This window comes from Onthophagus taurus, chromosome 3, assembly GCF_036711975.1.
Source record: "Onthophagus taurus isolate NC chromosome 3, IU_Otau_3.0, whole genome shotgun sequence".
NCBI classification, from domain to species: Eukaryota; Metazoa; Arthropoda; class Insecta; order Coleoptera; family Scarabaeidae; genus Onthophagus; species Onthophagus taurus.
Window position 1 is genome coordinate 15,284,736 of NC_091968.1, and position 23,153 is coordinate 15,307,888.

The 23,153-nt window shown below is 34.3% G+C and overlaps 1 protein-coding gene across 1 annotated transcript; it reads right to left on the minus strand.

Moving 5' to 3' along the window:
• Positions 1-3,335: 3,335 nt before the first annotated feature.
• LOC111421711 (uncharacterized) lies at positions 3,336-4,823 on the minus strand. Its single transcript, XM_071195227.1, has one exon. It carries the CDS (start codon positions 4,821-4,823, stop codon positions 3,336-3,338), a length of 1,488 nt encoding a protein of 495 aa, XP_071051328.1.
• Positions 4,824-23,153: the final 18,330 nt, after the last annotated feature.

Here is a 23,153-nt window from a genome sequence, read left to right on the forward strand (position 1 = left end):
TACCGGGACATTTTGTAGTTCAACCGGGACGACCGGGACAGAAGTTTCAAACAGGTGACATGTCCCGGTGTACCGGGACGGATGGCAACCCTACTTTAAGGTAACAGGTAAAGCCCTAAAACTCCGACATTTACTTGTTAATTCTAAAGTCGAAACCTGGCAAAATACCTCAAAAAATTTGATTTTAAAATTTTAGGTTATCAACCTACAATATTTCCCATGGCACTCTAGAGGTTATGTTAATGTAAATATCATATAATTTCGAAGAAAAATAAACATAAAAGGGATACGCATATGTACAATGATACATAAAAGACGACCCAACACATTCTGACTGCGCGGTAATTTAAAAGTAAATATTTGACCTCTGTTTCTTATTACATGCAAACTTAAAATGCTTTTTGAGCCCTTCAAGCGTTTCTATCCGGAAGGAATTGTTTAAAAAAAACTAGACATTTCAAGTGTACCAGTTTTTTTTTCGCACTGTATCTAACAATCACTTCCGGTTGTTAGATATGCCTGAAACTTTAAGTCTGATAATCTACTATTATGCGAGTTTACACCACATATACGAGATTTATCTTTTAAGAAAGAGAATATAAGCATTTTATATGAAAACAGTCAAATAGCACACTCAGGAACTGATCATCTTTGACCGCTAATATCTTGGTAAGGAGCAAGTTAAAGCAAGATGTCTTCAAGTAGGTGTTAATTAGCTTTAAAAGAAGTGCTTATTACGTATTTCTGCAAAAATATTTTAAAAATTAGAAAAGTGCCAAATGAAGACCTTTCTATACTGTTCAAGATAGCAACAACGCATTGTCTTGAAAAAGTGAAACACAATACCGTATTTTCTCGAATCTTATCCGCACGCGAATCTAATCCGCAGCTCGATTTTAAAAATGCAATGATGGTAAAAAAAGTTGGTTTGCCAATGTAATCCACATCCGATTGTAATCCGCATTTGATTTTAGAGCATACAAAATTTGTAAAAAGGGTGCGGATTAGATTCGAGAAAATACGGTATATTTTCGTCATCTAAAGTTGTAGCATTTTATGATATTTAATACACAAGAATTGTAGTACTGTTTTATTGCGTACAGTTGGCACTAGAAAGTACATAAGACTTTATTTCTTTCACCTCCCAGTCTATTAGGACCTAAAGTACATGTAACATGTAAAAAAAAACGAAAAAAAAACTTTCGAAAATTTGATTTTTGTTCACGTTTTACCGCTTGTGGACCACTGTGCGCCGGTCGCTTCACACAATTAATCTAAACGTTAACGCCATCTTTTAAACGTTGCCTCAAACAAATTATGTCATTTAAAACTTATAATCTAACACCCCCCAGTAGTGTAAGAATGCCGGTTCTAGAGCGGAAGTTAATCCTGCCAATCCTGCGGTGACGTCACGCCTCAATGTATTAGGTATAGGGGGGGATACCAACCAAAGTTTGGGGGAAAAAAAATTAGGTTGGTATTAAAAGTAACTAGAGATCTAGGGATTTTTAGAAAATTAAATAGAAAAATTTAAATACAATGGCGCCACCTATGATTGAGTGGTGTAAGTACTAGATTTAGGAATTTTTGATAAAATTAAACAGAAAAATTTAAATATAATGACGCTAGCTATGATTGAGAATTGAACTGTAAATTAGCGTAACTTGAGCTGAAAAATTAAATGGTGGTGGTGGTGGGAATATAGGATTAAAAATAAAAAAAAATCATTACATTTCAAATTAACAATAAATTATATTAGCATAATATATAAAAAAAACCAATATATAATATAATCTGTGATTAACTTGAAATGACTACATTTAAGAAATAGATGCCGATGGAATTTCATCATTTGAACCAATATTCTTCTTCTTCTTCTTTATAAATTCAATCTTTTGCACAGTACATGTCTTGTTAAGTTCAAGTTCTCCAAGATATACCAAACACATTTCACGTAGTTCAACAATTTCAGCATCGGAAATCACTTCAGCAATACGTTTAGGTAGAAACACAATAAATCCAGCTTCCAGTTCAACAATTACCGTAGGCCAAGCTCGGCTTGGAATACGTTTAGCTGCTACAATTGGATACGGTGTATGTAAATGTAAATCACTCACTTTTTTCTTAGGTAAAAATTCACACTGTCCTAAACGATTTAGATGTTCCATCTTTTCAATAAGCGGTGTATAAACTTCAAGTGAACAGTTTGGAGTGTAAGTTCGGAATGAATAAATTTCGCACCAGGCGGTAGAGATAATGTAACCGCAAAAAAAAAAAATAATGTGGTTAGACGCAATAACATCTCTCTAGATAAACAAATTTCCAATAACAACTGTTGATAAAATTAAAAAAAATAAAATTATCAAAAGGAAAATTCGAGAAACAATAGAAATTACTCACAGTATAAAAAATAAATCGATCCTAAGTGTTCCCAACACATCCCAATGGTTGGTAAACCATGTTCTCCACGATCTCAATATGATTTCGATGGGCAACATCCCGTAAAGCTCAAATACATGAATTCTTTTTTTAGTCTTAAATTCACAAAGAATTGGTTGAAGATTTTAAAATTGCAAACGTATCGTCCTTTAAAATCTCATTTTCATAACGTTTAGGTATATAGACTTTAAAATCCTGCAATTGAATTAAAACAATAAAAAAAATCTCGATGGTGTAAATTAACATACTTACCAATGAGATGTGAACCATAGCTAAAGTGTGATGTAAACAGAAAGTAAAGCGAATAAACAATTAAACCATCGAGAACTTTTCAATAAATTACAATAAATACGAATAAATTAACTTAAAATTAAACTATGTACTATCGTCATTAATACTATAATGACCCCAAGCGAATGTATTAATTCCATTATTACAAATATATCGCTTGGAGTCATTTGGTGATAGAACCCAAGGACAGTAGAATCTAAAAGGACTGCTACATCCATTGTTGTGACAACCTGCCCGCAAACTACGTCACACCATTTTCCACGCCCAGCTGTTGTTATGGTCTATGCGTTTGCTGTGTATTTTTAAAGGTTATATGCTAGACATATTCATGTTATTTTTGAAGTTTTATGTTTTTAGACGTATTAATGTCTATCATATAACCTCTAAAAACACAGACAGTTACCAGGCGTGGCAAATAGTGTGACGTAGAGTGCGGGCAACCAACCCGTAGTGGACTACAAAAATACAATGGATGTAGCAGTCCTGTTAGATTCTACTGTCCTTGGATAGAACCAATTTATTTTGTAATGCTGTAAATATGTTATGATTGAAACTTCTAAATAACGTTTGTTTTTTAAATAAAACCGATTTTGAATTTAAACAATCTAAATAATTTTGAAAAGATATGTTATGTTTAACAATAGCTTTCTTAACACCTTTAGATTTCTTTGTTGACCATCAGCGACCCTATTCGCATACACTTTAGACCTCAAACCGATAAATTCAACCATTATGTTTCCGCAATTCTCGTCTTTCATTTTACCCAAAACAGCTTTATTATGTAACGGTATGTCAAACTGATTATCAGGACTGTAGTTCGATGTGTCAAATTTATCTAAATTCAATTTCACGTCTCTATAAACATCATCGGAATCAATTAGTACGGTGAAGCTATCGGTATCCATGTAACATAAGCGAATAGATTCACCGTACTTTGGTTTTAAGAAATCATAATAAAAATTATACATTAACAATTTAGACAATTCTAAAACCGTAAAACCAACATATAGAGGTTTATCGTAAACGACATGGAGACGATCCATTTGAATTGCCGAAAACGTTTCTGTGAATATGCTTATGCTTTTAAAATTTAATTTCGCAATTAAACTCCGAGCTCCTAAACGAGGACGACCGGAGATTTCGCTAGTATGAACATCATCCCAACTGGTCACTAATCTTACATCGACTCGCTTATCTACATTTTCCATGGTTTTACCAAAAACCGCATTATTCATTAACTTGAAAAAATCTTTTTCAAAAGAATTATTAGCGGATTGGCGTAATGCTGTATTCTTATCGATGTAAGATTTCAACCAGGTAGACTGTCTGAACGATAAAACTCTATTAATTTTAGAAACTTTAAGACCGTTAGCAACGGCCTGCTTTAAATTTCTATAATGCACAACATAATTTGTTTTATTAAATAAATTTGGAATCAATCTTTTATCGCTTTCACATCTACCGTTAGGTGGTAAAATGTTTTCACATAAAAAAGGTAAATCATTATGCGTATCATGCAAATACTCGGGGTATTCGATATCTACATCTAAAATGTAACCGTAATCTGAAGTATCTGATATATTATTAAAATTAAAATTTAGAATTTGGGTATCATTTAACCACTTGAAACTGGAAACCGGTAAATATTGCGACATCGCCCATCCATACAAATTATTCACGTCCCAATACATTAAATGCGATGATGGGAAATTGGGGTTATAATTATCCATATATTTATTATTAGCTTTAGCGTACCGTAGGGAGCATTGAGAAATACCTCCACGGATACCTTTCTTAATAAAATGAACTTGATCTATATCCGTCAATAATTCTAATTTAATTTTGGTGAATTTTAACATGGCATCCCAAGATAGCCCCGGTGCCGTATAATAATGCGCGGGATCTAAATCGTAAGTTTTAAAACAAACTTGCCTGAATTTTTCAAATACATCAGTCAATAAAAGAACATCTGTCTTTAAATACAAGTCGGAATATTGTTTCAAATTTTGACAATTAAATTCTTTCCACACACATTGAGCGTGCGAATATTGCTCATCGCTTATGTCTTCTAAATTTAATTTGTTGTAAAACATGCTTTTAGATGGTAGTGATGTATCATTTAGTTTGTCGAAAGAGGCTATATAATTGTATGGAAATACACCCTTTTTCGTTAACAATTTAAAATGTTCCCGGTGTGGAAAGAATTTACGTATATTGATAAAGTCATTTATTTCGAGGTTACCGGCTAAAGAGTCTAATGAAGATGCCATAAATCTAAACGAATCAACAAATCTTAATTTAAAAAAAATATTTTCAACAGTTTTATCTTCATTGATTAATTTATCGACAAACACTCTTTTACTGAAACTGATATATTTTTCTTTATTGTTCGGCAATACATCAAGTCCATATTCATCAGCATCAGCCATTTCTTTAATAAATAAATGGCAATCATAACCGCTAAAATTATGAAAGAATATTGGAATAGAATTTGGAAGTTTGAAATTTAGATTACAATTTGCATGGGCGGGTCCCCGGTATTTACCACCAATATGACAATGATCGCGTACTTTAACCTGGTCAGATGTGAAAGGATTTTGACAAATATAACAATTTTCAGCTGAATCGAAATTGCGTTGGTCATCGGTACTCCACCATAATATGCATACATTACGGAATCATTTCGATTATTATGATCTAATCCTAAAGAGTGACCAATTTCATGTATAATAACAGGTAATAAATTGACTTCATTTTCGTTATTATTAGTGAAATTCTAATTCTCGTCTATGTCTATATGAATTTCAACTTTAACTTTATGTATACTCGGATACTCTGCGTGAGCTGGCACACCTCCTTTACAATCAAATTTAGCGGGGCAATTTATCCTAGGATTTTGGATAAGTGTATGATTCACACTTCGGAACCCGATTAAAATGTTAATATCTCGATAAGTTTTTTGAAATTGTAAATTTATATGCTCAGACCAAACGTTAAACCCCTTTCTAAATAGCTCTACGGACTGTAGATGATATGGTTGGAACAAACCCCATTGAATTTTAGTAAAGTTCCACTTACGCGTTATATGTTTATAGTTTAAATTTGTATAAACATCCAAATTACCACATCGGGGTTTTAACAGTAGCTTTAATGTATCATTATCAGCTTAGGGTACATCTTAACTTGTTGTATGTTAAGGACTGAATGAATGAAAGTTCAATAGTTTACAAAATATATATATTTATTTTTTATAGTACAATACATTTTCATTGGTTTACAGCATAAATTTCGATTGGTTTACATAATTTTTTAATATTAATGCGTTGTTTTGCGAACATACGGCTGGGAACCCGTTATGACACCAACACACATCTAACGAAACATTTAATTTAATCTCTTCGGCTACATTACATTTTTCTAGCGATAGGTCGATAATCTTTAAATTCCTACAACATCGATTTGGATGGCATGGACGATTTTTCAAAAAATGTGCCTTCTGGTTCCCCTTCACATAGATAAGATCATAGTTTGAAATGGTATCATCGAGCAGCTTCAAACCCATACCTTGACTGATCCAGCCATCGTTAAAACCCAATCGATGATGATGCCGTTCTAAATTTCTACAAGACTTCTGGTCCTTTTCGTTCAGCGCTCGGAATGGTTTGCTTGACTGAAGATGTAGATGTAACGTGTGGGATGTGTCTAAATCTATGAGAGTGACTTCTCTGGCTTCAAATTCTGAATCGACTTGAACACCTTGAATATCTACAACTGCCGTACGTCTGAATGTCATGATGGTAACTAATGTGTATGCATAGCATGGACGTCATATATATAGTCAATGGTAGTTGTTTTTTGCCACGGTTAACCACATTTTATCATTGTGGACATCCTGTTTGTCTATAACGTCCTGCACCTGCATCTGCACAGTTGTTTTTCTCTGTGGCTGACCACATTTTTTTAGCAATGTGGCTATCCTGTTAGTTTATGATTACCAACACCTCACCACTCAATGGTTTATATGTATACATGCAGTCTCGAATTTGTTTTTTTTAAAGGGGTTGTTACTGCTATATATTGCTCTTGAAACAAATGTTCAGATGTATGGTTCCTTGTTTTAATGGGGTTTGTTCCAACCATATCCTCCACAGTCCGTAGAGCGTCCCCAGTAACTATAAGAATTCCATCCGCCAACGGTATAATTTGATCAGAAACCAGTCTGTTTTACCCATCCAACCGATTTTCAGTTTGAAAAAGTATCGGTGTTACAACCGATAAAAGCGGTTGGTCAGATAAAACAGATCGGTTAAAACCGGCCTGTTAAAATTTATCTGTTAAAACAGTTTATATAACAACCTGTGACAATCCTTAACGTCCCCCAGTAACTATAAGAATTCCATCTGTCAACGGTATAATTTGATCAGAAACCAATCTGTTTTACCCATCCAACCGCTTTTCAGTTTGAAAAAGTATCGGTGTTACAACCGATAAAAGCGGTTGGTCAGATAAAACAGATCGGTTAAAACCGGCCTGTTAAAATTTATCTGTTAAAACAGTTTATATAACAACCTGTGACAATCCTTAACGTCCCCCAGTAACTATAAGAATTCCATCCGTCAACGGTATAATTTGATCAGAAACCAATCTGTTTTACCCATCCAACCGCTTTTCAGTTTGAAAAAGTATCGGTGTTACAACCGATAAAAGCGGTTGGTCAGATAAAACAGATCGGTTAAAACCGGCCTGTTAAAATTTATCTGTACCAATCTGTTTTACCCATCCAACCGCTTTTCAGTTCGAAAAAGTATCGGTGCCGATAAAAGCGGTTGGTCAGATAAAACAGAAGGCTCTATAAATACTTTAGTCTTTACGGGAATCATAAATGGTTACATCTTTTGAATGACGTAGCTAAAATTTATAACGCTTCAAAGCATAGGACTACAAAGCTAGCTCCTAGCTCCTAATTTAATAAATTCTAAATCTATTGAAAATCAGCTTCTCAGTACAGTCTACAATTTCGTAAAAATTACTGGTAAATGAAAGTCTAAAGTTGGTGATACGGTACGAATCAGTAGACATAAACATGTTTTCGATAAAGGATACCTACCAAATTGGACTACTGAATTGTTTAAAATTGCTAAAGTTCAAATAACAAACCCTGTAACATATTTGTTGGAGGATATGAATGGTCAACCCATTTCAGGAGCATTTTATGAATTTGAGCTCAGTTTATCTAAACAACCTGACGTTTATCTCGTTGAAAAAGTGATAAGAAGGAGGAAAGGGGATAGATTGTACGTGAAATGGTTAGGTTTTGATTCGTCTCAGAACAGTTGGATTTCTAAAGAAAATTTATTGTAAAGATTAAATATACATTTTATTGGTTTAAATAAATTTTTTCATTTAATACATTGTTTTTTATTTAAAATATAGTTGTTTTTTCACGCGCATTTCCGCTTGTGGTTAACAAACTTTCCATAGCAACTGTTGGTAAAAGATAAAAAGATAAAAAATAAAGATTATCGAAAGGAAAGTTCGAGAAACAATAGAAATACTCACATTATAAAAAAAATTAAACTTCATTTAAATTTACAAAATTTAAAATATCCATTAGATAGGTAGAACCTTTAAAGATCAATCCGATAGAATTGATTGAAGATGTTAAAATTTTAAACGTATCATCCTTTAATATCTCATCTTCATAACATTTAGGTATATAGACTTTAAAATCCTCCAATTCAATTAAAACTTTGGGATATGTACTACTCGAATTAACATGTCTCTCAATTGCTATTATACGATATACTCTATTACACTCCAAACGAGAGACTCTAACCAAGGTTTTACTGGATCTTGCATATATATTGTTAAGTAAATCAAGTTTACTATTCAATGACGCACCAATTTGATTAAAATTTTCCATTTTTAACCGATATAGAACCGATGAAATCAATCTGTGGGACACAACTGATTAAAATGTTATTCTAAGTAAATAGATAATAAAATAAAAAAATAACACGTGCATAATAACGTAAAACCACAAAAACCGCAATTATCACAACTGAGAAATACATCTGCAAAAAATACAGTGGCGAACAAACGAAATACCACGAAAAACAAATTACCACAAAAAAAGAGATAAATTTCTTCGGATGACAACATCGGGAAATAGGACAGATAGAAAATTAATATAAAATGTGGTGAAAAAGACATTATAGAATTACTTCAATCTAAACCAGAACATAAACATCAAATTATAAAAAGATGAGTTATAAACAGCCATCAAGCCTGTTTGATTCAGCAGCCGAGGTTGTGAATTTAAGACTAAAAAAAGAATTCATGTATTTGAGCTTTACGGGATGTTGCCCATCGAAATCATATTGAGATTGTGGAGAACATGGTTTACCAACCATTGGGATGTGTTGGGAACACTTAGGATCGATTTATTTTTTATACTGTGAGTAATTTCTATTGTTTCTCGAATTTTCCTTTTGATAATTTTATTTTTTTTAATTTTATCAACAGTTGTTATTGGAAATTTGTTTATCTAGAGAGATGTTATTGCGTCTAACCACATTATTTTTTTTTTGCGGTTACATTATCTCTACCGCCTAGTGCGAAATTTATTCATTCCGAACTTACACTCCAAGCTGTTCACTTGAAGTTTATACACCGCTTATTGAAAAGATGGAACATCTAAATCGTTTAGGACAGTGTGAATTTTTACCTAAGAAAAAAGTGAGTGATTTACATTTACATACACCGTATCCAATTGTAGCAGCTAAACGTATTCCAAGCCGAGCTTGGCCTATGGTAATTGTTGAACTGGAAGCTGGATTTATTGTGTTTCTACCTAAACGTATTGCTGAAGTGATTTCCGATGCTGAAATTGTTGAACTACGTGAAATGTGTTTGGTATATCTTGGAGAACTTGAACTTAACAAGACATGTACTGTGCAAAAAATTGAATTTATAAAGAAGAAGAAGAAGAATATTGGTTCAAATGATGAAATTCCATCGGCATCTATTTCTTAAATGTAGTCATTTCAAGTTAATCACAGATTATATTATATATTGGTTTTTTTATATATTATGCTAATATAATTTATTGTTAATTTGAAATGTAATGATTTTTTTTTATTTTTAATCCTATATTCCCACCACCACCACCATTTAATTTTTCAGCTCAAGTTACGCTAATTTACAGTTCAATTCTCAGTCATAGCTAGCGTCATTACATTTAAATTTTTCTGTTTAATTTTATAAAAAATTCCTAAATCTAGTACTTACACCACTCAATCATAGGTGGCGCCATTGTATTTAAATTTTTCTATTTAATTTTCTAAAAATCCCTAGATCTCTAGTTACTTTTAATACCAACCTAATTTTTTTTCCCCCAAACTTTGGTTGGTATCCCCCCCTATACCTAATACATTGAGGCGTGTCGTCACCGCAGGATTGGCAGGATTAACTTCCGCTCTAGAACCGGCATTCTTACACTACTCCCCCCCTCAACGTTTATTCAAACCTAATTAAACCCAAACTAGTTTTAAATTTATTCAGCTTAATATGGTCTAAAGGTTTAGTGAACAAATCTGCCATCATATCTTCGGTAGGCACATATTTTATAATTATTTTTCCTTCACCAACCTTTTGTTTTATATAATGATATTTTGTATCAATATGCTTTGATCGATTTTTCATCTTTCCAGGTTTCAACATCTTTATACAACTTTGATTGTCCTCATACACTATTGGTATATCGGCATTTATGTTCAATTCATTTAAGAGTCTTAAATACCATTCCAATTCAGTTATCGCTTCTGTAATAGCTATATATTCAGCTTCGGTAGATGAAAGACTTACGCATTGCTGTTTCTCACATTGCCATGATACTAACATATTGTTTAAAAATATGCAATAGCCGCTGTTGGATTTTCTATCTTTTAAATCGGACGCCCAGTCTGCGTCTGCATAAACTTTTACCACGTCCGTTTTGTTATCACCTTCATATCTTATTTTTAATTTTAAGTCTATTGTTTCTTTTAGATATTTGAATACTATTTTTACTTCAACCCAATCTCTATTCAAGAGTCCTTTTGTTTGTTGCGCTAGAATAGATACGGAGGCTGAAATATCAGGTCTTGTATTATTACATAAATATAATAGAGCTCCTATTGCGCTTTTATACTTTACTTCGTCGAATTCTTCTGAACCCGTTGATTTATCTTTTCTGTAACCTGTATTCATGGGGATTTTGCTACCTTTAACATCGTTGAGATCAAATTGTTGTAACTTTTTCTGAATATAAGACTGTTGGTGTAAATAAAAATTGTTATTTTCTCTTTCTATTTGAACTCCCAAAAATTCCTTGATTTCTCTTAACGATTTAATTTTGAAATAGCTTTTTAGTTCTTCTTCCATAGCACTGAATGTTTTATCATATTTTGCTATACAGCAAATGTCATCAACATGAACTGTTAAATGTAAAGTATCATCTTTAGTTGTTTTAGAGTACAAACATGGGTCGTTTAAACTTCGCTTAAATTGTTGCTTTTCTAAAACTTCGTTTAATATTTTATACCATTCACTGGCCCCTTGTTTTAAACCATAGATATTCTTCAATAATTTGCAAACCTTGTTGGTTTTTACACCAATTGGTGGTTTCATATAAACTTCATGTTCAAGTTCACCATTCAGGAATACTGTTTCAACGTCGTAATGTCTTACTTGTAGATTCTTTTTGGAAGCTATAGCGAAAAGTGTTCTGGTTGTAATGGGTCTCGTCACCGGCGCAAAGACTTCGTCATAATCAACGTCATACTTTTGAAAACATCCTTGAGCCACTAATCTTGCTTTGTATCGTTTGACGTTTCCAGTGTCATCAAGTTTCCTCTTAAAAACCCACTTAGATCCTATAGCCTTTTTGTCTTTAGGTAAATCTGTCAATATCCAAGTATTATTCTTTTCTAGAGATGTCAATTCTTCTTTTATAGCATTATGCCACTTTCCTTTCTCTTCACAATTTATAGCTTGTTCATACGTTAATGGGTCTTCTGTTAAATGCTCTTGAACATTGTTTATAGATTCTATTAATCTCTTGGCTGGTACTCCTTTTGTAGATCTTGTCGAAAATCGTTTTTCTTTAGTTTCGCCTGTTAAATATAAATCCGTATTTTCTTTATTTTGATTCATTTCGACGTTTTTGTTTTCTATAGAAACATCAATTCCTATTGTGTTACCTAAATCAAGCTCTTTTTCGTTGTTCTCATCTTTGCAGTTATTACTAGCTATTTTTATGTTTCTGGTAATTTTAATTTTTTCATTTTCTGTTAAGATTCGATAACCTTTAGTATTTTCCTCATATCCCAACAAAATACCTCTTTTTCCTCTATCATCTAATTTATGTTGACCAACGTCATCTACATAATAAAATACGTTTGTTCCAAATGGTAACAAACTATCGTAATTTGGCGTTCTACCATACCATTCCTCATACGGAGTTTTATTGGTTGATTTTGAAGGTACTCTGTTTAACAAATAACATGCAGTTAATACCGCTTTCCCCCAATAACACTTATTTAAGTTTGCTTGACTTAGGAGACACCTTACAGCTTCAATTAATGTACGGTTCTTCCTTTCGGCTGTTCCGTTTTGTTCTGGTGTGTAGGGAAATGTTTTCTGGTGTGTAATACCTTTTGACTTTAAATAATTTTCTAAACCTTTGTTTACATATTCACCACCGCGATCACTCCTTATTATTTTAGGAATTCTGTTGAACATTGTTTCAACTATCTTAACATAATCTTTAATCTTGTCCGCCACTTCGTTTTTGTGCTTGAGTAAATAAACATTAGTATAATCCGTATGATCATCTATAATCGTAAGAATATATCGATAACCCCGCATAGTTGAAACTTCAATAGGTCCACACACATCAGTATGAATTATATCATGGATATTAACTGTTTTTAATTTGACTTTCTATATAAACGGTTGTCTAGTCATTTTTCCTTTTAAACAAATTTCACAAACATCATCACACTTACAAGTATCTATCTAAATTTTCTCTGGATACAACATCTCAAGTTTTCTTATGTCTTTAAAATTTCTATGAGCTAAGGTACTATGTCATGGACACACCTCCTACTGTTTAGCATTGATACCACTCTATAAATTTTATTTGTCAAATTTACTGTAAATAATTTGCCTATTTTTATGCAAAACATTAACTTTTCATTATTTATCTCTGTATACCCTCCTTTATCATCAAAATGAACATGTATCCCCTTATCAACCAACATACCTACAGAAATTAGATTACTAACGAGTTCGGGAACATGTAATACATCAGTTAGTTTTAATATTAAACGCTTGTTACCTGACGTACATTCAAGTTCACATGTACCTTTACTCTCAATTTCCAATTTTCTTCCGTCAGCAACGGTTACGGTACTGGTCTTCTCCATGGGTCTGTAATCTATGTAATATTTTCTATTGTTGCACATATGTGAGATTGCTCCAGAATCCAAATACCAGTCGTCAGCGCGACCAATCCTCTTGAAATCTTTATCCGCATTGTTGCACAGCTCATGTTCTTGATCTCTTCTTTCTGCTGCAACTTCTTTTGCGTGCATCGCTAGTTGAATAGCTTCTTCTTCATTAGTTTCCGCTTCAACTTTCTTGACTTTTTCATAATTCTTCCTTTTCCGAGCTATATAATTATTGCAATCCTTCTTCATATGGCCCCGCTTCTTGCAGAAGTAACACTCCATTTTTCTTTCTTCCTTTCCTTTTCCGATCTTCATTGCCTTAACTGTGTCGGTATTTTCATTATTTCTACTTAATTTTCTTTCATATTCTTCTAATAATCTTTGCTTCACAAATTCTTGTGTTAAATCTTTTTCTAATGCTACGATTAGATGGTCGTAGGTTTCCGGTATGCTTTGTAGCAAAAACATTACACACATTTGCCCTGGAAAATTGTTCTCTTCTAATTATGCTTTACATAATCTCTTCAGTAATCTGGCAGTTACACCCAACGTTGACTTTTCATGGTGTTTTTGTAAACTTTCCCACATGTCCTTGGCTGTCTTTTTATCTTTGACATATTTTAATTGCGTATCTTCTACTAAAAGACCAATTGTTCCTCTTGCTTTCGCATCTTTCTGAGTCCACTTTGACGTTACCGGGTCCGGTACATCATTGACTATTACTTACCATAGTTCTTCTTTAGTTAACAATAACTCTACTTTAAATTTCCATACTTGATAATTAGAGCTATTTAACTGATTTATTTGCGTCTTTATGTCCGCCATTTTGGACGCTACTGGTTCCTTTATCTTTAATTGTTATAACCTTTTAATTTCTTCCGCTCCGGCCTGGGCCCATAACCTGATGGGTTAAATGGAAATAACGGAAGTTTACTTGTTGAGTTGAAGAAATTATAAGTTGAGTCTTTATGATTTATTGAAAATAAATACGCACGCCGATTAACAATCGTGTAAAAACACACTCAAGATAATATTGCATTCTACTTAACCTACGCCGGTCGCTTCACACAATTAATCTATACGCTAACGCCATCTTTTAAACGTTTCCTCAAACAAATTATGTAATTTAAAACATATAATCTAACATTTGTATACAAAGTTTTCCTTTTCTTTTTACCATTTCTTAATAGCAAAAACATTCTCTTTTGTTGTCAAAAAAATAAATTTGTAATTTTGATTAAAAACAAGAAAAAAAGATGTCTGTTTTCTTTTAATTTAAAAAACCGGATATTCATCTGCTAGAAGCAGAGTTGGGTAGTATCCGGATATTTCTGTGTCCGGGTACAATATCCAGATACTTTTTGAGTATCCGATACTCTGTATCCGGATATTTATAGGAGAAATATAATAATATAGGAGAAAAGATTAGGAGTTACTATAAGTAAAATACGGATGACAATATAGTAGTTTAACAATAGTTAAGTCATTTTAAAAATATCCCAGAATGTATCCGAAAACTACCGGATACATGTATCTGGATACTTTTTTTGGAGAAAATATCCGTGCTTTTTTAAAGGGGTATCCGGATACATTGTAAGTATCCGGTACTCGAATACTTTTTCCTGTATCCGATCTAGCTATGGCTAGAAGACTAATTAAAGTAAAATATCAAATATTTGACGCGGAGTAAATTTATCCAATAAACATTTCATTTGTCGAAAGCAAACCATTTTGACTTCTATATACATTCAGTTTCAACGCCTGATTTCTTATTCTCTTCGCATCGTTGTCGCTCCCTTCGAAATGGTCTTCAACATTGCAGTTGAAAATACCAGAAATTTCCTTCCACTCATCATTTCTTTTTGTCTTTAATTTATGACTAGGGTCCCACAAATGAGGCCTACCTTTTTATAATTCTATTAATAAATACGTTTCTTCCTCTGTCCACTCTTTCTTTTTCTTCATATTGACTGACTGACCACCTATATGTGATATTACCAGAGTATAAATTATGGTAAAAATAATTAATTCAATAAAGATGAAATACTCACCGAAAACCACTCACTACTACACCAAACTATACCTAACCGTCGCTATTCAAAAATGTTAGGTTATGTTCGAAAGTTCGCAGTGTTTACGTGTCTAGCGTTCGACGCCCGTCCACACCGCGTTCGCTTGTATTGCCCGATTCCTTTGAAGTTACCGCTACCCTTTGGTTTGCGAACGAACGCCAACGAAAGTTCGTTGGCGTTCGCTAAACCATCCTAACCGAGCCAACGAAGACTAGCAAACCCCATTCGTTGGCTTTCGTTGGGCCGGTGTGTACGCGGCTTAACACGCGCTCAAACCCCGGTGAAAGCACGTTGAGGCGCCCCCCGTCCTTCGGAAGGGACGTTAAGTCGTCGGTCCGGCAACCAGTCGTCATTCTCTGGTTGTCGTTAACACCCATGCGCTCTTTAATCCCCGGGTCGGGGCGGCGGTAACTCGTCATTTTCTCGCGAAGTGACTTCGAACTTGTTTCTGAAGAAGGTTGCAACATGACATCCGAAACATCAAACATTTTTTCAAAAAAGACACGGCTTAACCTGAAAGTTTCTAGTTCTAGGTCTAGTGTTAAATATAGTGTTTAATGTTATTCGAAATATTTTGAATAATTAACAAATAGGTATTTCAAAACAAACAAGAACCTTACTTAACTCACAGAAATTATTTGAACTTTAACAGAAGTACTTTCTTCATAATATTCAGCAACTGCAGATGTAGTGGAATGCTCATGTGTTATTGGGTCCATAGGCAATGTTATCTGTGATAAACATTCATCCATATTATTAGGTACTGGGGTTGATGAATTTGACGGTGTACTGATGAAATGAGTGTAACACCTGTGAGGATCATTAAGTTTGTCTTCAAAAATTGCAGTATTTGGAGTCAACTGGTTTAATAAACCGTTACTTAAAATTGTATTCATTCATGTTTCAGCATATATGGCTTGTGTATTTTTTCATTTTATCTAATTTTTTTGCCACCTTTATGCCAACTACTTCATATTCGCTGGTTTCAGTGGTGTTTTTCTCCAAACCACGTTGGCGGGCTTGCAAAAATTGTGTGTTTGATGTTGCCTTTCTTTTTATACGTTTTTTTGTTATAAACATTGGTTTAATTGCAGTTGTACTATTTGACGACTGATTTGCTGTATTATTTTCAGTTTCCTAAAAACGAAGAAGAATGGTTAAAAACGTCAGAAGGCTATGAGAAAACATGGAATTTCATAAATTGTGGAGGAGCTATCGATGGAAAGCACATTGGCATTGTTCAGCCTCCCAGAACAGGAGCACAGTATTTTAATTACAAAAATTTTTATAGAATTGTTCTGATGGCTATTGTAAACGCTGAGTATGAATTTATATATATTAATGTGGGAAAAAATGGAAGGCTCACTGATGGGGGTGTAATAGCTTACACAGAGTTCTATAGAAGATTCCAATCTGATTGTCTACTGTGTCATCTAGATTACTTTTACTCTGAGTTGGCTCTTCTTGGTCTTTTGTGAATAATAATAAATTAAAATACCATAAACTTGGTTTATAAACATTATCTTCGGAAGCGCCGTACCTGCTAACGTATTGTTTGAATTTTCTTAATTACAAAATCTTTATTTGCTTTTGGGCCAACAGAAACCTTGCAATAATCGATTACTTTCTGGTAGGCAGCGTTTTTAAAATTTTTATTTTTATATTCATTACATTTTACTTTCCATAAACAAGGATTATCTCTGTACATTTCTATAAATATTTCTAAGTTCTCTTTATTCCATGACACCTTTAAGTTTTGTGTTCCTTCAAAATATAAATCTTGGCGCGTTCGAATCTAAACTCTTCTGTGAAGTAAACAAGTATAAACGCTGTGCAGGTTCTAACCTGCGTTCCAACGACGTGAGCCGCGAATGCACTGGGCACGTCTAAGATCGGCATGTTTACAAGGGCAGTTTTGGTACACGCGCTATGGATTGTACGCTCCAAAATTGTCGAAAAAACTCTTGGTTTAAAAGACGTTATTGGCAACTAGTAGGCGATATCGTCACCTAGAAATCCTCTCGTACCACCACCTCGAGCCTCCAAGGGAGAATGTACAAGGGGCCCACTGGGACCTAAGTGCGCGCGTAATAATTACGCAGGATACATACATACAAGCTGGACGGTCGGTTTGTTACCCAACCGAAAATTAAGGAGCGACTTTGGTGGTGGACTGTGGTCTACTTTCGGTAGACCGCAAGTGGCGGACATCTTGAAAATATTTTAGATCGAAAGTTCCGAATGAACAACCCATGCTACCAAAATTTCAAACCTCTACGAATAGTGGAACCTGAAAAAGTTCTAACGAACCAGTTACGTAAGACACTCCGTATACTAATAACATTTTATTTAATATCAAATTTAATTGTTCTTCGGTTGATTTCTCTCCTCCTTCTACTTCTTTTTACATTGCTAAACATTGCACGTTTTATAGTTTTTACGGCATTATTGGCTAATCCGTTCGTTATAGCCGTTTCAATTCCATTATTTTTGAAAAATTGTATAAATTGATCTGATCTCAAATTTGTTGTGTTATCTGATACGACTCAATCTGGAAATCCAAATCTAGCAAAAATACACCTTAAAATTTTAGTTGTTGTTTCTGAAGTAATTTGTTACAAAAGCTTCGAACCATTTTGTATGTGAATTGACTAGTACAAAATAATAATAATAATGTATTCTGCCACAAAAAGTAGTTGGTGACAAGTTAATAGACTTAAATACAAACAAAAATAAAATACAGAGACAATTAAATTATAATTGAAGGGGTCGGGAGAAAAAAGTGCCAAGCATCATGTTTGTTGTTTTGAGATATAGCAAGTTGAAAGTTTGGCTAAATCCATAAATAACATTTTAGTGCAGACAACAAACCAAAGTTTTTTAATACAAAGGTCATGTATCTATATACCGTTAAAAGTGAAGATGTAGGTAAAAAAACGCTATTATAAGATAAAAATGGTTGTATAGAAAAATATGCGCTGAATAATGTTGCTTGGCATTTTTTTCCCCAAAAATAAAAGACGTTAGGTTTGTTTGTACTTTTATTAAAACACACGCTGTCATCGACAAAAAATACTCTTAACCAAAAAGGTACTTTCCAAATAGGCCTATATTACCACAACATTGACTGTCCAGAGACGGTTTAAGCTTTAGTAACGCAAAATAAGATGAATTTAGTTTTTTACACACGTTGTCTCACCTGTCACACCGTTATCAACAGTCAAGCCTAAGAAGCTTGTTTATTTTTGTAAGGAGAACCCTATAAAACTTTCAACGGAAAGGGAACGATGAACATGAAAGTTAACACAGACCGTTTTTTGAACGTTTGAAATGCTCCTATTTCGAGCACACCAATCGAAACGTTTCATTACATTATTGACTCTATCAGCAAGCTCCTCCGGCTCACGAGCAGCAACAGCGATGGAGGTGTCATCCGCATACATCACTACATGTACATCCTCAAAAAAACACAGCATATCATTTACAAAGGTTAGAAATATTAAGGATCCCAAAATTGAGCCCTGTGGGACACCATGATCAACAGATGACTCCACCGACGCTGTCCCCGAAAGGACTACTCTTAATCTACGAGAGGCAAAGGAAGTTAACCATTCAAGTATACTTTCGCGGATTCCAACACTATATAATTTTCGTTCAATGAAGTGAGGAGGCAAAGAATCAAAAGCGCGAGAAAGGTCGAAGAGACCAACCACGTATCAAGATGCCGAGAAACATAGGAGAAGTAATCGACCGCCGCAGTCTCAGTTGACAATCCTTCACGAAACCCATGCTGGGACTTGCAGAGCACTTCATACGTGATAAAAAGAACAAGCAATCTTTTTTTAATTATTACTTCAAATATTTTCGAAAAGACGCTGCAAACGGAGATGGGCCTGTAGTTCGCAACGCTTTTTGAATCTCCCTTTTTGAAAACAGAAGTCACTCTCGCCACTTTTAATACGTCTGGAAAAGCACCTAGTTCAACAGATCGAGTCAAAATAATTCCTAGCGGCTCACATAAACTATCCTTTACAAATTTAATACATTCGACGGAAACGTCACGCGTCGTCCCAGCCCACACTTCTAACACATCTCAAATCTCGTATAGCACCAGAAACTTCAACAAGTGTAACCGGAGTAAAATACAAAGAGGAGCCTAGACGCCTAGAAAACGTGTTGGATGACCCTTGTTGATCTTTAGATGCGTTTATCAACATATTTAAAGCTCCCTGGTTAGATGCACCTTGGTCACATACGGTAGCAACAGCATCAAGCCCGCAATTTTCCAGTCGCTTTATTACATCTACGATTAATGTAGTGACGGTATTACTATTAACACCCCCACTAGAAAACATGTAAGCGACCGGTTGCTTCCACTTCTTGACTAGTCCCTGTACCATAAAGACCAAAGCTCGATCAGCAACTTTGAATCTCTTTTTATAGCCGAGGTCCGCAAATCCAACAAATACATCTGATTTAGCATTATAACTAATGTTAACATCCAAAGAAACTTCGTCGAACATTAAAATGCACATACGTTCCTCATTTTTGTCTTTGGTGAATTCTTTTAAATTTTCAAAAATTAGTTCATTTAATCCCGGCCGAATGTTAATACGTTGAAGTAGGTTAGTTATGGTTGTCCGAGACGGTAGAGAAAAGAAGTTACTTAACGGTTAAACGGTAGCTTCTACCTGACTGCTTATATAAAGATAGGACAAAGACTTTATCCTGCACAGAATATCGTCGTCCTTGTTTCTTGTACTTTGACAAGTGTAACTGGCTTGCACAGAAATTGAAGCAGACAGCATTTACGTTGTTATACCCACAAAGTGGGTTATTTAAAAACATACGTTCAGCTTTACGCAAACGTTGTTTTAAAGTTAAGTTTCGTTTATGCACAGCTTTACTTTTCCTTTTCAACCTTCTCACAATCGGTGTAATAATTGTATTATTCCCACATTCTGCGTAAGGTACTTTGCCGCAATAAGCTATGTACAAGTAAGATGGAATACATTAGCAGATAAAAAACATGCTCGTTTTATAATTAAAACATAAATATAAACATAATTTTATGTTTTCTTAAACATAAATTTGCATAATAATTAAAAAAATTAATTTATTTATTTAATTTTTTTATATTATTTATTTTTTTATTTAAATATTTTTATGTTTTAAGTTTGATATGTTCGTTGTTTTATGTTAATTTTTGAAAAGAAAAAAATTTTAACCGTAAGTATTTTTTATAAATTAGATATAGTTTTTACGTTTTAAGTACATTAGTTAAATAAAAAAAAATCTGCCAATTATATAGATTCGGTTGATGAGGACCAAAAGTAAGGGGTTGAAACCGGTACCGAGGAATATTAAAAAAAAAAATGAAGGAAGTTTATTAAAGCGTTTTTTATTATTAAGTTTACAATTGGGGACTGATAAAGCTGTAACAAAAAATTAAATCAGTTCAGGCGAACATGGCGCTCGCTTGGCAGCCTTTTTGGAAAGCCTATCAGCGTGCTTGTTACCTGAACAAGTCGAGTGTCCTTTTATCCATTGAAGTATAACACAGTTATGCACTGCAGCCTTCTCCAATGTCAGATGATAACCCATAACAAGTCCTGAAGTAATTGTTATTCTACTCAGGGCCAAAATAGCTTGTCTACTGTCAGTATAAATTGTAAAAGTCTTACCTACCAAGTGGGATCTGACAATAACGTCAGCGGCAAGTTGTATGGCGATTAATTCCGCCTGTATGACGGTGGTACTTTTACCTAGAGGTTCAGACACGTGGAGTCGGAGATCATACGAGAAGACTCCGGCTCCAGCTCCTTCCCGTCTCTTTGAACCATCAGTATAGATTTTAAGGCTGTTTTTTACCTCTACTTCTGTGGAACTTGGGTGGGTGAGATATTTCTTCGTAAAAATGTGTTGTAGGGGTGTAATGTCCGTTACACAATCCAGAATTGGTGAGTATTCCACCATTTCGTTCCAGAGATTGGCATTTTTACTGTTTCTCTCACCCATTAGAAGTCCTGCTGCTCGCAGTCGAATCATGGTCACCAATGCCACCTCTTGGATGAACAAATGAAGGTTTAACATGTTTTCCATGGCTGCAGTGGGGGTAGTCCGCAGCGCACCTGTAACATACAAACACGCAAGTCTCTGTACTTTAATAAAGTGCAGCAGTAGATGTAGACAATGTAGGGTCTTTGACCACCATACTACTGCACCATATGTAAGCATAGGTCGCATTACAGCCGTGTAAATCCAGAGGGAAAATTATAATAAAATTTATTTAAATTTTATTATAAATTTTTGTATAGTTACAAGCGCTTTGATTGTGTAGGTAATGCAGATTGCTGCAAATTCAGTCTATAACGTCATCCAGTGGATTGTGAGGATACTAAACCTCGGTCCACATTTTTATAGTAGTAAGATTGCACACGTTGATCCATTCCATTACAAGCATTCAACAAGACAACACGTCTATCTTTGTATTTTAATTCTAAAGAGTAAATTATATAAACCACTACTCTTTATTGGTGACCCCGTTGAATTGAACCTGCACCCGATAATAAATTTGAGCCTGTGTCCAACCCTTTAACCCAGACACTTCCAACCACATCGCTCCAGCCACTCTGCACTAGCAAGAAGAACAGTTAACTTCACCTCCCAGACCTAAGCTCCAACCAAGTTGCTCCAACCCCTTCGCTGCTACAGCTACGTTAAGAAAGTGCCTTGCAGCCCCTACTTGCGACCCGTTGTATAAATTTTCTTTGGATTCGTGGAGGACGGTTTTGTGTAAGGCTCTAGTTATTCTGTCTTAATCAAGAAATTTTAAACGAAAAAGCAGCAAATTGCATTTTATATTCTTTATCATTTGTCATATTTGACATCTGATAATTTTATTTTCATTTTTAACCTTTAAGAAGTCGCGTCCTCCGAATGACGTTAGTGCTCGCGTGGCGCCAAGTGTCTCCAAAGGTGTATATTGGTTAGTTAGAGTTTATTTATATTGACAAAAATTAATGAAAGTTATTTTTAAATATTTATTATCAACTAAACATAACTACATTCCTAAAATTAAAAAAAAAAACATTAAAAAAAAATAAAAAATATGAATCATTGACACTGTGGACAAAGCATTATTCATAGCATTCGGCACACTGAGTTCTTTGATGCTCTTGGCAGACATGTTTATTGCAAATTATGCAACTTACTCTGCTTGATATGTTTCTTGATCTGGGGCAGATGTAACATCTCTTTTTGGTTTTTGGGCTTCCTGTTTTAGGTGGCTCGACGACAGTTTCTTCATCGAAGTAGCTATGCAATCTCTTTCTAATATTTCGTGGAATGTGTGAATCATTCATCCGTTCTATTTGGTACGGTTCTACCAGTTCTCGACCTAACTTCTTCAGAAAATTTCTTCTGTTCAAGGGGTTGCCATTATTTGTAGAGTTATATATAACAAGAGCATTTATGGCACAAACATTAATTAGATGGAAAAAAACTACCGTAGGCCATCTTCTGGTCCTTCGCCCAACATTATACCACCCTTCGTCATATTATAAAACGTTAATACCTCAGGCTTCTGTGCATTTTCTGACTCTTTATCGATGGCGGCGTCTTTGTGTAAAGTTGCAAGTAGTATAACAGATTTTCCTTTTTTTGGGACATACGACATCATTGTTGTAGTTGTAGTAAAGCCGAATAAGGTGCTCTTCACAGCACGCGTTCTGTTTGGTTGAAATTCCACCGGTATTTCCCTCTTGTTTTTTCTGACTGTTCCGACTAAGGTCACTTTATGATTTTTTAATAAATTATCGACTAGGGGAATGCTGGTAAACCAATTATCTACGGTGAT